The sequence below is a fragment of the Pantherophis guttatus genome, chromosome 12, assembly GCF_059756535.1.
Source record: "Pantherophis guttatus breed Tessera chromosome 12, ASM5975653v1, whole genome shotgun sequence".
Taxonomy (NCBI): domain Eukaryota; kingdom Metazoa; phylum Chordata; class Lepidosauria; order Squamata; family Colubridae; genus Pantherophis; species Pantherophis guttatus.
Window position 1 is genome coordinate 15,238,715 of NC_142074.1, and position 16,937 is coordinate 15,255,651.

The 16,937-nt window shown below is 44.0% G+C and overlaps 1 protein-coding gene across 1 annotated transcript in view; it reads right to left on the reverse strand.

The window, feature by feature from the left end:
• The window catches only part of TNMD (tenomodulin), a 21,396-nt gene extending 6,990 nt beyond the window's left edge, over nt 1-14,406 (reverse strand). Inside the window, exons 1-5 of the mRNA XM_034416671.3 lie at nt 14,154-14,406; nt 13,077-13,205; nt 4,571-4,711; nt 3,866-3,967; nt 691-844 (exon numbers count right to left, since the gene is read on the reverse strand). Of these exons, the coding sequence (XP_034272562.2) occupies nt 691-844; nt 3,866-3,967; nt 4,571-4,711; nt 13,077-13,205; nt 14,154-14,201 (574 nt within the window). The 5' untranslated portion in view covers nt 14,202-14,406. The remainder of the gene's footprint in view (nt 1-690; nt 845-3,865; nt 3,968-4,570; nt 4,712-13,076; nt 13,206-14,153) is intronic.
• Nucleotides 14,407-16,937: the final 2,531 nt, after the last annotated feature.

The following is a 16,937-nucleotide window of genomic DNA, read 5'->3' on the forward strand; positions in this document are numbered from 1 at the left end:
CTTCGGCCAGTCACTGTCTCTCAGTCCAACCCACTTCACAGAGTTGTTTTTGTGGGAAAAACAGGAGGAAGAAGGCATATTAGATATGTTTGCCATGTTCAGTTATTAGGTCCATCATCTTCGGCTTGGTGCCTTGCTGGTGTGCTGCCGTCAAAGCACCGGGGAAGGGAAGGGGAGCAAATGGGCAATAAATTTGTATGTACCTATGGTGGGAATTTCAGAAGGGGGGAAAAAGTTGAAGAACAGAGCATTTGAGAATCTGGTTCGTGCCAGGCATCTTCAAGGCCGTTTGCCCTGAGAGTAGAATTTCACCAGCCTCAACCCCTCAGCGTTTCTCAAAACATCTCGGTAACATCGGATTGGCTAAAGACGGACTGGTATTGGGGGGAAGGATGGGGAACCAAGGGGCATAGATCTGTATTGTTGCATGGGAACCTTAGATTCCACCTGGCTTTTCTACAACCATCATCTCTTAGTAAAGATACTTTTCGCTTCAACCAAATGGAGTCGAGAGTTTTCCTCACCAAAGGACTCAGACTGGGGCAGGTCTGACATAGTTATAAAAAAACAAAGGTGAGAAATAGATAAATAATGGGGCACCCCTGCTAGATGCAAAAATGGGCCAGAAAATGCCCTTTGTGACATCGGATAAAGTTCTGGCAGTATAACGTTGAGAGAAGACAGCCTTACCTCTTAGTAGAGTTGGATGGACCCAATACGCAGTCACGTTTTTGCAGAGGTCGAATATCTTGGAATCTTTCAGAAAATCTTTATTTTCAATGGGTTTCTCTCCTGGAATCCAGAGCACCGATTGCTCAAAATAGGTAACGGCTATTTCCTCTGCCTGCAAGACAGGATATATTCTCAACGCCATAAGTATTATGCTGGTGCAGCACTTCAATCCAGATCTTTCCTTTCCAGGTTATTATTATATATTTTTTTCTGGGGTACCATTCTTTTTTCCCTGGACTAAATATTCTGATTTAGGCGTTCCCAAACCAGGAAGCAGACTCCTTGTCCCGACAAAAATCTCTTTTTATTAAGTTACTGTGAATTTCTCTCATTGTTGTGACCCAGGCCCAAGTAAGTAGTAGTTGACGCGAACAGTTCCAAAACAAACAGACTTTATTAGAACAGCTGAGAATTAACTCATTCTCAGTTTAGTTCAAACTAAATCAAAACAAACTCTTCATAACACAAATTCTTCAGTCTAATCACCAACCTTGGTATAATTAGGCAAACTGCCAAAGGCTTCTCTTGGTAAAAGTTCAGAAGCAGAAGACACCGACCAGAGATAAGTGCAGCAAGACAAGAACAAGTCTATCAACGTTGTTTTCCAACAAAGAGCCCAAGAGCCATTGCTGGTCTTTTAAGCCTTATGGGAGGGGCCAATCATCTCTTGGCCCTACTCCCGAGTCATCCTCTTTGCTTTAGCTGCTCTTGCCTTCTGGCAGCTCTTCTCATACGTGCAGTAGGAACAGGCTCCTCCTGTTCCTCTGCCTCTCTCTATCAGGAGGCTACGGAGTCCGCACATCACTCCTCGATGGCCCTGGCTCCGGCCCCATCTCTGCCTCTGACACAGAGCCCTCATCCGGGCCTTCCCCAGCCTCCAGGACTGGCCCATCTTCTTCCTCAGCCTCCTCACTGTCTGACTCTGCTGCCAGCTCCGCAGGCTGCTGGTGGACCATGACACTCATTCACATTTAGCAAAGTCTTTCAAGGGTAGATTTACAGTCACAGACCTTATTTGGCTTGGAGAGCTGCCAGGTTGATATCTTCAAAATTTGGCAAGGAGTCTCAGAGAGTCACAACCAATTAAGCAAACTAATTGTCTCCTGCAAACACCCCTCCCCTTTCGCTCCTCTTTTATTCTCTCTGGGAGGGGCCATTCACCGTCCACCTGTGGCCTTACTCCCAAGTCGACCCTTGTTCTTTAGCTGTTCCCTTCGTCTGGCAACTCTGCGGATGCACACACTGGGAACAGGCTCCAGCTGTTCGTCTGCCTCACTGATGTCTGACTCCAAAAGCAGCTGATAACTGTCATACAGCCCTGGCCCCATCTCTGCCTCCAATGCAGAGTGCTCGTCAGAGCCTTCCCTGGACTCCAGGACTCACCCATGTTCCTCCCCAACCTCCTCACTGTCCAAATCTACTACCAGCTCCACTGTCGCTGTTGGGCCACAACACTAAAAATGGAAGTATGCCACACTCACAAAAGACGAAGGCGTGCTTTCTTGATCCATTAGCCGCCAAACAGAAAAATAAAATGAAACAAGAACGGCCCAGCAATTCCTGCCAGGAGAATGGAAGATGATCTAATGAAGTGTCTCGGAGCCAGCCAGAGTCTTGTGGGGATATAAAAATATTCTTTTTTGCCCCCACCGACCCCTCAATTTGCTAGTCTGCCGTGTAATGCGAGAAACATGAAAAAACAGTTTGAACTGAAGCCCTTGCAGATTCGACACACCAGTTTAAGTGTGAAATAGGATGTTTGGATCACCGTGGAAGCAGGGTTTTTTTTGAGATTGGAAGAGAGAGTTTTCCACCTCAAAAAACGCTTCGGAAATGATTTGAAGCAGCCCCTTTCACTTTCGGAAGGGCTGTTTTGCTCTCATAATTTGGCACTTTGAACTCAGAATGGGGATTGAACTCTTTTTAAAAAGAGCGAGATCCTGAAAATATTTGCACACTTTTGAAAGTATAGAGAGGTTGCATTTAACTAGCGTGGGTACTTATTGGTAGGTAGAAACGGTAGGAAAAACATTTTAGTGCATTTTCCCCTTTCCTAAAAGTTCTGTGTTTTATTTGCAGTGTGACACTATTACAGCTAGGACTGAGTTTACTTTTTTGGAATGAAAAAAATAATAAGAGAGAATTCCCAGACTTGTTATCTTTGAGGCATCTTGTGTGTCTCGGAGTATTTGTCCTGGGAAGAAATTAAACTCCCAGCATGTTGTCCATGCTAAGAACCAGACTTGGGAGAGGCTCGGAAAGGAATGGAAGGGAGAATAGATATGAAACTACCGTGTTTCCCTGAAAATAAGACCCTGTCTTATATTTTTTTGAACCCCGAAATAAACACTTGGCCTTATTTTTGGGGAGGTCTTCTTATTTTGGGGCACATGGAGCAAGATGAGGCTCCTCTTGCTGTCTTACCTGATTTCCAGCTCTGTCTCCCTAACCCCAACCAGAGGAAATGGATTAGAAGATCTTCAAAGACTATTCCAACCCTATTATTCTATTCTATTCTATTCTATTCTATTCTATTCTATTCTATTCTATTCTATTCTATTCTATTCTATTCTATTCTATTCCATTCCATTCCATTCCATTCCATTCCATTATTCTATTCTATTCTATTCTATTCTATTCTATTCTATTCTATTCTATTCTATTCTATTCTATTCTATTCTATTCTATTCCATTCCATTCCATTCTTCTGTTCTATTCTATTCTATTCTATTCTATTCTATTCTATTCTATTCTATTCTATTCTATTCTATTCTATTATTGGGAAAGATTGGGATTCTTGAAAAAAACTGAAAGGCTGTAAGTCCAATTAAAGGGACACACACAAACACACACATTGAAAACCGATAAATGTCATATGGATGATATTTCACTTATTCTTTCCTGGCTACCCTCATCTCAGCTGGGTTGCGTTTGGCCTTACGGTTGATTCCAGCTTCCTCGTTTTAGGGAAGACTCCGTTTAGCATATGTTGAATCTCAGCCTCTCTCTGGCCTGTGAGTGATTTAAAAACCAACGGGGATTACTCTCCTCTCTCTTTTCCAAGCTGCTATAAATCCGCTCGCCCGGCCAGAGAGTCTTTATTTAATTCAGCACATTCTTTCCTTCTGCATACCTCCGGCGCCTCCGTCTCCATCCGCGATGCTTCTGGTATCCCTTTAATCTGATTTTGGAGAAAGCATTTGGGATCGCCCATGAAAAAGAGACCTGTTATTCCCTGCGAGGAAAGCAAAAATATAGCCAGGTAAAAATGGCAAAGAGGAAACAAGCGCAACAGAGGTATATCTCTGCTAAGCCCACGGTTAGTCTAATTCAGGATATATATCCATTTTCGGTTGCAGCAAAAGTGGGGCACGGCGGTGTAAACCTTTCCGGCAGTCTATAAATACTTCTCTACGCCTCTGATTTGCTGTCTGAACGTAAAATAAATTAAAAAAGCACCTCCGATTTAGAAGGTTCACCGTGGGGGCTTTGCTTGAATGCTTTGTGTTATAATGAACATTTTCCCCTTCCTGCTGACTTCCTTTTTTTTAAAAAAAAAACAAACTAGCATTGCCTGTTAGCTAAGAGACTCCGCTATGAATCAAGAAATTTCAGGTTTGACTCGGTCCCGCTGATTCCACCGACTGAAGCAAGCCGTAATGTAGCTTATTGGCTTAGCACACAACATAAACCCGGCCAATTTGCTAAATTTATTCTGTGCAGGAAATCGACACCTTGCATTTTGGCCTTTAAAACAAACGGGGATTATTCAGGCAGACCCGTAGCCAAGATGTGAAGCAGGCTGACCTAACACTATCCCGGAAATGGCTATACGTACGTTCTTAAAATCGTGTATTTCAAGGACTTCCTCACGACCCTTCCCAGTATGAAAGGTCTCCGTCCAGGCGAGGGGATCGATCTTCAGTAATATCTTCTGTTTTTCCATGTTGCTGACGAACATGTGCTCCAGTTCATAAATCTGAAAAACAGATTGGGGAAGAGTATGAATCCGTTGCAATGGTTGATCAAACAGCACGCTAAACCTTGTCATGGTTTGGTTAGGGCAGGAGTCAGCAAAATGGCTGAGGTAGACTTGAACTTTTTCAAGTTCTCTAGACTAAAATCTTAAGCACTAAAAATGGAAACAGCGCCTTTTCTGATGTGAATACAAGACTCTTTAGTTCAGGGGTCAGCAACCTGCAGCTCTGGAGCCGCATGTGGCTCTTTCATCCCTCTGCTGCGGCTCCCTGTCACTCAAAATATGAGTCACAACCGCCAATGTGCGACACCCGCCGGTACACAATTTATTGAGCTTTTCAATCCCCCGGTAGGCCAACCATGGATAAATCCAAGAAAAGAAAAATTTCAGAAGAAAACAGAACGTTTAATTCGACTACATATTTATTTATTTATTTTGAATTTGTATACCGCCCTTCTCCCTGAGGACTCAGGGCGGTGAACAGCCAAGTAAAAACATCAAGTACAAATATTAAAATACAATTAAAATATACATATATAAATTTGGCCCCATTAATTAAAAACAATAAACAAAACACTTAAAAACACTTAAAAAATTAGGCCAGCCCGGCTTGCTGGAAAAGGAAGGTTTTAAGGGCACGGAGGAAGGCACTGAGGTCTTGGATTCTCCTTATCTCTGGAGGCAATTGATTCCAATCATACATATGATACATATGCTGGTTTTGTGGCCGCTCAAGGAATAGTCAGGCACAGGAAGGGTTTTGTGGCTCCCGGTGTTTTCTTTTCTGTGGGAAATGGATCCAAATGGCTCTTTGAGTGTTTAAGGTTGCAGACCTCTGGGTTAGATCAATGTTGGTGAACCTTTTTGACACCGAGTGCTGAAACAGAAGCTTGCGCAGGGGAGCACCAGAAACCGGAATGCATGCGCGCGCCAGGAACCTGAGCTTCTGGTTTTTGGTGTGTGCATGCATGCCAATCACCTGGTCTTCTGGTTTCTGGTGCACATGTGCGCATAAAATCCAGCTGGCATGTGCACCGGAAACCGGAAGCTCAGCTTCCCGGTGCGCGCATGTACGCCGGGGAACTGCTCTTCCAGTTTTCGGCACTCCCCCGCGTGCGAAGACCAGCCCACAGTGTCAGGTTCTGGAATTCCACGGAATTCTCCCTCCCTCCCTCCCTCCCTCCTTCCCTCTCTCTCTCTTTATTTTAGTGTAGTGTGCTTTTCGTTGCCAACTCAGCCATTTTGAACCGAGCAGGCTACAAAGAAGGAAGAAAATTTTCTTGTTCTTCTTACTTGCGAAGTCGTATCTGACCCCTCGCGACCCCATGGACCACGTTCCTCCAGGCCTTACTGTCCTCTACCATCCCCCAGAGTCCATTTAAGCTCACGCCGACTGCTTCAGGGACTCCATCCAGCCACCTCGTTCTCTGCCGTCCCTTTCTTCTTTTGCCCTCAATCGTTCCCAGCATCAGGCTCTTCTCCAGTGAGTCCCTCCTTCTCATTAGGTGGCCAAAGTATTTGAGTTTCACCTTCAGGATCTGGCCTTCTAAAGAGCAATCAGGGTTGATCTCCTCTAGGACTGACCAGTTTGATCGCCTTGCAGTCCAAGGGACTCGCAGGAGTCTTCTCCAGCACCAGAATTCAAAGGCCTCAATTCTTTGGCGCTCAGCCTTCCTTATGGCCCAACTTTCACAGCCATCCATTGCAACTGGGAAAACCGTAGCCTTGACTATACACACTTTTGTTGGCAGAGTGATGTCTCTAGTTTTTAGTACGCTGTCTAGATTTGCCATAGCTTTCCTCCCCAGGAGCAAGTGTCTCTTAATTTCTTGGCTCTAGTCCCCATCTGCGGTGATCTTGGAGCCCAGGTAGAATATTTCTATCCATGAAAATATTCTACGCTAGATTCAAACTGGCATCCTTTTTATCTGAATTGCAGCCTTTTCTTCCAGTCAGACTATTAGTGAATTCTTGAAACTTCACACACCAATAGGTTTCACAGCATGGAAAATTGAAGGTAGATTCTTGGGGGGGGGGGGTGAGGGTGGGGTGTGTGGCGCAGTTAGGTTTGCCTCATGAGATAATCCCTGAGGACAGATTTGTGTTTTAGGCCAGACCTCGTGGCATCCGAAGACACAACTGGAAAAAAATCTTGAAATTCCTCTCTGTTCCTCTCAGGAACTTTTTTTGGGTGGTGGTGGTGATGTTTATGGCTGACTCGATTTCATTCTTCTTCTTTTTTTTAAAAAAAGAGTTTGGGTCCTGCTAACGCAGAATTGTGGCCAACTCCGAGAGAGAATATATAAGCTGCGAGAAGAACGGTTTTGTACAAACCCTATTTGATTCCGAGGCAATAAAGTTGAAATATTCATGGCGTTGTTTCGCTGTTATCCTGAGGCAGCAGGGACTTTCTTTATGGCCTCATCACACGGCTCCAATCCCTAGGGACCTCTAAAAATATCTCCCCCCCTCCCCAAATTGCAATGTTTAATGCATCAGAAAAGGAAGATGATGAAAGGCAGAGGGAGTTGTCATATTAATGAGATTTAATTAGCTCAAGTCAATGCTAATTAATTGGAAATTAAAATGAAAACGGATTTATTATCCTGGGTACAATGTTGTTCCTGGCTCTGCTCGAATGTCTGAAGACCGTAACATGTCATTCAGAGGACACAGGCTGTTCTTGGCGTGACAAAGATTGAGCACACGTCTGCTGTAGACTCTTCCGATCAATCGGAAGGGACCTTGGAGGTCTTCTAGTCCAGCCCCCTGCTCAAGCAGGAGATACCTATACCATTTCTTAGTCTTTTCTTAAAAAACCTCCAGTGATGAAGCACCAACAACTTCTGGTGTCAAGCTGTTCCACGGGTTAATTGTCCTCCGGAAGTTTCTCCTTGATTCCAGGTTGCTTCTCTCTTTGATTAGTTTCCATCCATCGTTTCTTGCCTTGCCTTTTGGTTTCTTTGGAAATTCACCCAGTGGTGAAATCCAATTTTTTTTTACTACCGGTTCTGTGGGCGTGGCTTGGTGGGCGTGGTGTGGCTTGGTGGGCGTGGCAGGGGAAGGATACTGCAAAATCCCCATTCCCACCCCATTCCAAGGGAAGGATACTGCAGAATCTCCATTCCCATCCCACTCTGGGGCCCGCCAGAAGTGGCATTTGCCGGTTCTCCGAACGACTCAAAATTTCCGCTACCGGTTTTCCAGAACTTGTCCCAGCTTCTGCCAACCTAACAGTTCGAAAGCACATAAAAAATGCAAGTAGAAAAATAGGGACCACCTTTGGTGGGAAGGTAACAGTGTTCTGTGCGCCTTTGGCGTTGAGTCATGCCAGCCACATGACCATGGAGATGTCTTCGGACAGCGCTGGCTCTTTGGCTTTGAAACGGAGATAAGTACCTCCCCCTAGAGTTGGGAACGACTAGCACATATGTGCAAGGGGAACCTTTAACTTTACTGGGAGTTGCCTGTAACTATCTGGGAAGGCATCTCTACCGCTTCTCCAAGGGTTTCTTCTGAAAGGTTGGGTTTTGTTGAACCAAAGAATCCTTCTCATTCGAGACCACTGACTTTCCCTTCTCTTTACACTTTTTTCAGTGCGGCTTTAACTTTGAATGGTCAGGAACTAACTGTTGTAAGTTGAGGACTACTCGCAAACCCAAGACAATTTGGTTCAGTCAATGAATTGTGATTGAGAAAATAATAGAGCTGGCAACACCAAAGCCTCAAAATGGCCTCGGCCAGGTCAGCTTCAGGGTTGACAGGGAAACGCTTTATGAGGTAAAGAAAATCCTGGATCTAGATTGCATAGGGGCCGATTGCAGTACCTAGTGCAGGAGTCAGCAACCCGCGGCTCTGGAGCCACATGTGGCTCTTTCATCCCTCTATTGAGGCTCCCTGTTGCTGGTCGGCTCCACAATTGATAGGGCTTTCAGTTAGGACAGATAGAGGAAGAATGATGCCATGCTAGGAGGATACTCTATGGCGGGGGAACCGGACTTCAGGTCAGCAGAGGAAAAAGGACACTGTGCTAGGTAGAGACTATGATGGGGGAACCGGACTTCCGGTCGACTCCATAATTGAATGGAGGCTTCCGGTTAGGACCTTTGTGGCTCTTTGAGTGTTTAAGGTTGCCTATCCCTGACCTAGTGCAATGGAAGGGGTACCCACTCTCCGAGGCAACCTGGGTCAAGAGCTGGGATGTGAAGGCAGAGAGGTTGGTTAAACAGTTCCATGACAAATCCCCAGAAACCTAAGGGGCCTCCAGGGGCTGGAAGAGGAGGTTAGAGTGAACCTTGAGTAACCTCTCTACCATTTCTTTTCCTCGCAGGAATTTCTTTTTAATTAATTAAGGGGGGGCCAACTGTCAAACCTGAAGCTGACCTGACCGAGGCCATTTTGAAGTGTCAGTGTCCAGTGTTGCTGGAGCTGAGGGATAGGGGGAGAGGGGGAATAGAGATAGCTGGCATTTTGTAGCCAAAACAAAATATATTCTCCTGGGAACCAAGGACATTTCCACAGGTGGTCGGAGAGAGGAGGAGTGAAGTTACCAGGCAACTGGACGATACCTTGATTGGACCATGTGACTGATTCTTTGGGGAAGGGGAAAAAACGTTTACTTTTAATTAGGTGAAAACTGTGGGGACATTCAGAGTTGGTTTTTACCAGCCTGTCAATATGATATAAAACTATTCTTTGAGGAACTTACCTGCCTCGGAGTTCTGTTTGCTATGGGTGTATTACTTGGAACCCTGACAAGAGCATTTTGTTGTGACTTGTGAGCCAAGTCTGTATTTCGGAGCGATGGGAATCAGTCCTTCCATGTGCAAATCAGTGATGCTTATCATCTTACAGATGTCACAGGGCAATTAAAATAAATGGAAAAAGCCCGAAGGAAAGGCAGATAAACTGGCTTAATGATGGATATCTTCCTCCTGCACTTAGCTTCAGCGTGTTGGGCTAAGTCCACCATTCTCCAGAATGAAAGTACGAAAGTTCCTCTCCTCCTCTCCGTATTTACTTTTTGGGACAAGGATGAAAGTGATTTTTTTCCCCTTTCAAATTGCTTGGCTGTCCTTCCTTTGTTGTTTGCTAAAACGACATTTGAAACCAGACTTTCATCCAATTTGTTTTTTCTGGAAGGTGTTACAGATGTCTGGGCAAACAGTAGCTTCCTGATGCTGACTGTTTGCTTCACTGGGATGATTTGAAGCAGGGGACAGGAGCTGGCCTGCTAAATGTTGCCCCACAGCTTCCATTCTCCTGGACAGCTGGCTGCTGATTGGAGTTAGTGTCAGGGGTGAAATGCTACTGGTTCGCTCCGGTTTGAGCGAACTGGTAGTGATAAAACCTACCGGTTCCTCTGAATCAATATTTTTGACGATCAGCTCTGCCGCATGGTTTAGCTTTGCTAGAAAGCAGGAAATCCTGCTTTCTAGTGAAGCTAAGTCATGCGGCACAGCTGATCCCCCTCTCGCTGTTCTACTTACCTTCCCAAGCCTCCTTTTGGCTCGTACTGTGCATGTGTGTGTATGCACTGCACACATGCGCACGCAGCATGCATTTGGCATGCACCACGCATGCGCGGCCAGCGAATCGGTATCAAACCGGTTCAGATTTCACCACTGGTTAGTGTTCGACAATATCTGGAGAGCCAAGAGTCTCCCATCTTTGATTGAAAGCAGCGTCCGCATTTGCAATGATACGCTTTGCTCAACCGTGCATTTCTGAACTAACCCAATTTCCTGGATTTGTATGGAATGTTGAACTCTTTTGTGAAAGAAGGCAACATGGGGAAAGTTGGAATGAGGTATGTTGTGTACAGTATGAATTAATGATTCTGGAAAGAAGAAAACACGGGAGTTTGGGACAGGCAGTTACAAGAGTTATTTGAGATTTATATATGTCAGCCTTCTAGATCTGGAGAAGGGGACGATGGTCCAGGCAGGACAATAAACCCAGTATAGTGGTACCTTGGTACTCAACTGCTTCAAAACTGGTCAAATTTGGTACTCAATGCTGAGTCAACCTTGAGCCGGTCAGGATCTAACTCCTGACAATAGGCAAAGTTAGCCTGCAATCCTGCATTCTAACCACTGTGCCACCAGGGCTCCTAATAGCAATAGCACTTCAACTTATATACCGCTCCATAGTGCTTTACAGCCCTCTCTAAGCAGTTTACAGAGTCATCTTATTGCCCCCAACAATCTGGGTCCTCATTTTACCGACCTCGGAAGGACGGAACACTGAGTCAACCTTGAGCCTGGTGAGATTCGAATTGGCAAACTTCAGGCAGCCGGCAGCCAGCAGAAGTAGCCTGCAGTACTGCATTCTAACCACTGTGCCACCGTGGCTCATAACTGATAATGTACTGATTACAGACTAAAAGAGGAACGGGCCATTGATTAAAGGTAAAGGTTCCCCTCACACATATGTGCTAGTCGTTCCCGACTCTAGGGGGCATTGCTCATCTCTGTTTCAAAGCCGAAGAGCCAGCACTGTCCGAAGACGTCTCTGTGGTCATATGGCCGACATCACTAAATGCCAAAGGCGCACGGAACGCTGTTACCTTCCCACCAAAGGTGGTCCCTATTTTTCTACTTGCATTTTTTATGTGCTTTCGGACTGCTAGGTTGACAGAAGCTGGGACAAGTCACGGGAGCTCACCCCGTTTTGCGGCATTAGGGATTCGAACTGCTGAATTGCTGACCTTTTGATTGACAAGCCTAGTGTCTTAGTCACTGAGCCACCACGTCCCTCTTGGGCCATTGATTATACACATGTAAATTTGTCTATATCCTAAGATCTTTTTTTTCTTTTCTTTTTCTTTTTTAATTAGCTGGCACCCACATGGGTACATCAAGTTACCAACGCAGTCTGTCCTCTCCAGTAATATCCCTGGGGTTACAGGCGTCTGGAATGCAAATGGTTTTTGCAGTCCTGCCTCCTGAACAGCAGGCAGCTTATTGGAAACAGATGCTGGCCTTGGATAGGGAAGGCAGGACAGCATAACCCGCCAGCCAGCTTTTGGCTGATGGAGATTTCTCGGCTGCCTTTATAGATAGTAGCAGAACTGACTTTGAAGGGATTCCCAAAGAACTTCCTCTCCCAAATCTATTAAACCGTCCGTGCCTTTTTTTTTTTATCAAGCACTGCGTCACTTCAGAAATAATCTGCAGGATTATATAATACTTTTGGTGTACGTTGGAAAAGCCTTCTGTGGAAAAATGGCTAATTAAGTTATGGGACTGCATAAAAAAGAGCCTCGTATTTGAAAATGAAATCTGATGCAGAATTGAGGTCGATCTGGAAAGCATTCCTAGTTAATGATTTGATCCACAGATTTTGTACTCCAGCCTAAATTTGGGGGTTTCTACATTTAGAATTTGGTAAATAGTATTTCATTGTTCAATTTTCCTCTCAGAGAATAACTGACTTCCATTTACCCAGAAAGTTTCTGGGGCTGAGGGTGGATTAGAACGCAAGTCTTTCTAGGCCAACCCAGTTCCTTAACCATCATATTCCCCACAATGCTGGGTTGTTGGTTTTTGTTTTTGTTTTGTATAAAATTTTATTTTCTTTTAATACAAACATTTCGTCATTCATTCAACAGTGTGTCGTCTGGGTACAAATTTTTTGTGTCATAACAGTTAAAGCTTACCACCATATTCATTATTTATATCTACTCTTATTTTAATACTAAAACTTAACACTTAACATATCTATTATTGTAACATTTCTCTTCTTAACTTATCTAACTTTATTATACCTTGCTTTCATATTTATTCTCTAACCATTGATAAAATAAATCCCATATATTGTAGTAATCAGATTCTTCCTTTCTTATAATTGCAAGTGTTAATCTATTCATTTCTGCACATTCTAATATTTTCTTAATCACATTTTCATCTGTAGGGATCTCTTCACCCAATGCTGGGTTGAGGTGACAAACAAAGTGGATATAGATGTATATTTGGGGGTGGTATTAACAGAAAGTAATTCTCATAACTATTCCATAAAACGTCTGAATCAAATACGGCAAGTTTTCAGCTGCAAACTCATGAAAGTCCAATTTAAATTGGCTAGAGATGAATCACTTTCCCAAAACAAGCAACTTCTTTAACGCGTGGTGGAGTGGATTTCTCCTCCAGTTCCTGAAGAGTTAATTGAAACAAAATGGCAAGGAACTTCTCACAATTAAGTGTGCTAGGAAAAAGAAATCACTGCCTTTTCCACAGCTAAGATCCCACTGCCATAAAACTTCGACAAGTTTCTCGGTGTCTTTTTCAAGTGTGGAATAGAAATATCCACTCCCCCACCTCCCTTTAAAATATCTCCTCCATATAATCCTGAGAATAGGACTTACCTTTTGGGGAGCAGGTTTCAAAAAATAGGAGACACCCAGGATGGTCAAAGTGAGGGAGAGGAGCAAAATCAAAGTTAACACAGCCCAAATCTGGGCTCTTTTGTAGAGCCCCTTCTTGGCAGTGTGAGCCTAAAAGGAGAAGAGAGATCTTCAGGAAAGACCAGATTCGGACAGGTCACACAATAGAATTTTAGAATCATAGGGCTGGGACCTTGGAGGTCTTCTAGTCCACCCCCCTTACTCAAGCAGGAAACCCTATACCACAAGCAAATGGCTGTCCAGTCCTAGCCTGCATTAACAGAAAGATAGAATCAAGATCACGTGAAGTGTTAATACCACATTATCAGGCCTTGGTAAGGCCACACTTGGAATATTGCATTCAGTTTCGGTCGCCACGATGTAAAAAAAAAAAGATGTGGAGACTCTAGAAAGAGTGCAGAGAAGAGCAACGAAGATGATTAGGGGACTGGAGGTTAAAACATATGAAGAACGGTTGCAGGAACTGGGCATGGCTAGTCTAGTGAAGAGAAGGATTAGGGGGTGACATGAAAGCAGTCTTCCAATATCTCAGAGGCTGCCACAAAGAAGAGGGAGTCAAGCTGTTCTCCAAAGCACCTGAGGGCAGGACAAGAAGCAATGAGTGGAAACTCATCAAGGAGAGAACTAGAGCAACCTAGAACTAAGGAGAAATTTCCTGACAGTAATCAGTGGAACAACTTGCCTTCAGAGGTTGTGAATGCTCCAACACTGGAAGTTTTTAAGAAGAAATTGGACAACCATTTGTCTGAAATGGTATAGGGTTTCCTGCCTGAGCAGGGGGTTGGACTAGAAGACCTCCAAGGTTCCCTGCCAACTCTGTTATTCCGTATTCTCTTCTTGAAAACCTCCAGTGACGGAATACCCCAAACCTCTGGGGGCAAGCTGTCCCACTGACGAATTGTTCTCACTGCCGGCAAATGTCTCCTTAGTTATGGAGCACCTGCTTACAGAAAGACCAAAGAATCACACTTTGGAGGCGCACGCACGCACAAGTCTTGCCTTCCCACACCCCAAAGAAGAGTCAAGTAACGGACTTACGTCATGCTTGCAGAATTCCTGGGACCCCTCCGGGAGCTCTTTCCCCATGCTGCTTCCCGCTTTGAGTGTCAAATCTTTCTTTTTGGTCACAGAGAGTGGGACGGGTGAGACGCTGGGACCGGGGTGGAGTCAGGATGCCTTCGAATCCTCCTCGAGCAGAGTGGAGGGCTTCCTTTTTTCTTTTTCTTTTTTTGTCTCTCTCTCTCCAGGCGGCTGGGCTAAATGTGTGGCTGTTGCCACAGCCAAGTCCGCAAACGTGCAGGAGAGGATACATTTCAGAAGGGGACAAGGGTGCTCTGTTTCTCATCCGAACTCATCCTCCTTGCATGCCCGACCTTCCTGGAAAGAGATTTGCCATTTTTATTTCAAATGCTAATTCCTTCTGGGTTTTCCACCCCCTTCTGAGCTGTTATTTTGCTAAGTGTCTTTCTAGTCTGGCTGGATTCTTGATGGCGAATAGAATAGAATAGAATAGAATAGAATAGAATAGAATAGAATAGAATAGAATAGAATAGAATGGAGACTGGAATAAATAGAATAGAATAGAATAGAATAGAATAGAATAGAATAGAATAGAATAGAATAGAATAGAATGGAGACTGGAATAAATAGAGAATAGAATAGAATAGAATAGAATAGAATAGAATAGAATAGAATGGAGACTGGAATAAATAGAGAATAGAATAGAATAGAATAGAATAGAATAGAATAGAATAGAATGGAGACTGGAATAAATAGAGAATAGAATAGAATAGAATAGAATAGAATAGAATAGAATAGAATGGAGACTGGAATAAATAGAGAATAGAATAGAATAGAATAGAATAGAATAGAATAGAATAGAATAGAATAGAATAGAATGGAGACTGGAATAAATAGAGAATAGAATAGAATAGAATAGAATAGAATAGAATAGAATAGAATGGAGACTGGAATAAATAGAGAATAGAATAGAATAGAATAGAATAGAATAGAATAGAATAGAATAGAATAGAATGGAGACTGGAATAAATAGAGAATAGAATAGAATAGAATAGAATAGAATAGAATAGAATAGAATAGAATAGAATAGAATAGCATTCTTTAATGGCCAAGTGTGATTGGAAAAAAATTGAGGGAAATGCAGAGGGAAGGTAAGTAGATTTCACCCTGGCACCAAATATCTGCTGAGGGCAGGGAGCTGAGGCTGAGTTTCTGTCTCCCTTAAGATTTCTATTTCTCTTTTAGGGGAAATATAATATTCTGCCTTTTTAAATATTTCTCAGAATATTTCATTCTTCTAGGAGGGGTGGCTTCCCTCAATCCTATCTATCCATCTTATCCATCTTTCCAATATATAAGCTATTTTTCAAGGCACCCGAAGGCCAGACAAGGAATAATGGATGGAAACTGAACAAGGAGAGATTCAACCTGGAAATAAGGAGACATTTTCTGACAGTGAGAAAATCAACCGATGGAAGAGAAGTTGCCTTCAGAAGTTGTGAGAGCTTCATCACCGGAAGCTTTCAAGAAGAGACTGGACTGCTATCAGTCAGAAATGGTGTAGGGTCTCAGTGAGGAAGCCAGATTACAGGTAATCCTCGATTTACGACCACAATTCAGTCCAAAATTTTATGTGGCTAAGCGAGGCAGTTGTTCAATGAATTTTGCCTCATTTTATGACCTTTCTTCCCACAGTTGTTAAGTGAATCACTGCAGCTGTTAAGTTAGTCAAACGGTTGCTAAGTGAATCTGGCTTCCCCATTGACTTTGCTCCTCAGAAAGGTCGCAAAAGGGGATCACGTGACCCCAGGGCCTCTGCAACCATCATAAATATGAATCAGTTGCCGAGCATCTAAATTTGGATGATGTGACCATGGGGATACCTGCCACGGTCGTAAGTGTGAAAAAAGGTCGTAACTTACTTTTTTTCTGTGCCGTTGTACATTTTGAACGGTCACTAAATGAACTGTTGTAAGTTGGGGAATGACCTGTACTAGTTTTAACGGCTGCAATGATTCACTTGGCAAGAAAGGTCGTAAAATGGAGCAAAATTCACAACGGTCTCATTTAGCAACCGAAACTTGGGGGCCCAATTGTGGTCATAAGTCGAGGACTACTTGTGCAAGCTTTGAAGAGATCTTAACCCTAAGTGTTTGTTTTATGGAATGAAAATTTTTTTTTAATTATCTTCAGAGTACACAAGAAAAAGGCTTATTAGTTATACTGACTGACAACTTGCCTAGTGGTTAGATCCGTGATGGCGAACCTATGGTACGCGTGCCACAGGTGGCACGCGGAGCCATATCAGTGGGCACACGAGCTCAGCTTCCAGGGCGCATGCGTGCGCTGGCCAACTGATTTTCGGGCCTTCCGGTCCCACCTGAAGTCAGCAAATGGGCCGTTTCTGGCCTCCGGAGGGCCTCCGGGGTGGTGGGGAAGGCTGTTTTTGCCCTCCCCAGGCTCCTAGAAAGCCTCTGAAGCCTGGGGAGGGCAAAAAACAGGCCTACTGGGCCCACTGGGCCATCACGGGCCAAAAACGGGGGGAGCACGAGGGTGTCACGCATGCATACACGGGGTTGGGGCGCATAGGATTATGGATGTGGGCACATGCATGCACAACTCCCCCGTGCTTCCCCCGCTTTTGGCACATGATGGCAAAAATGTTAGCTATCACTGGGTTAGATCATTTATCCAACTGGTTATTTCTTCTGTGCCGGAATCAAGATAGAACCAAGTTTATTGATGTGTTGATGGTGCTCTCTTGTGATCGGCGGCGGAACAGCAAGTAAGAAATTTCTAGAT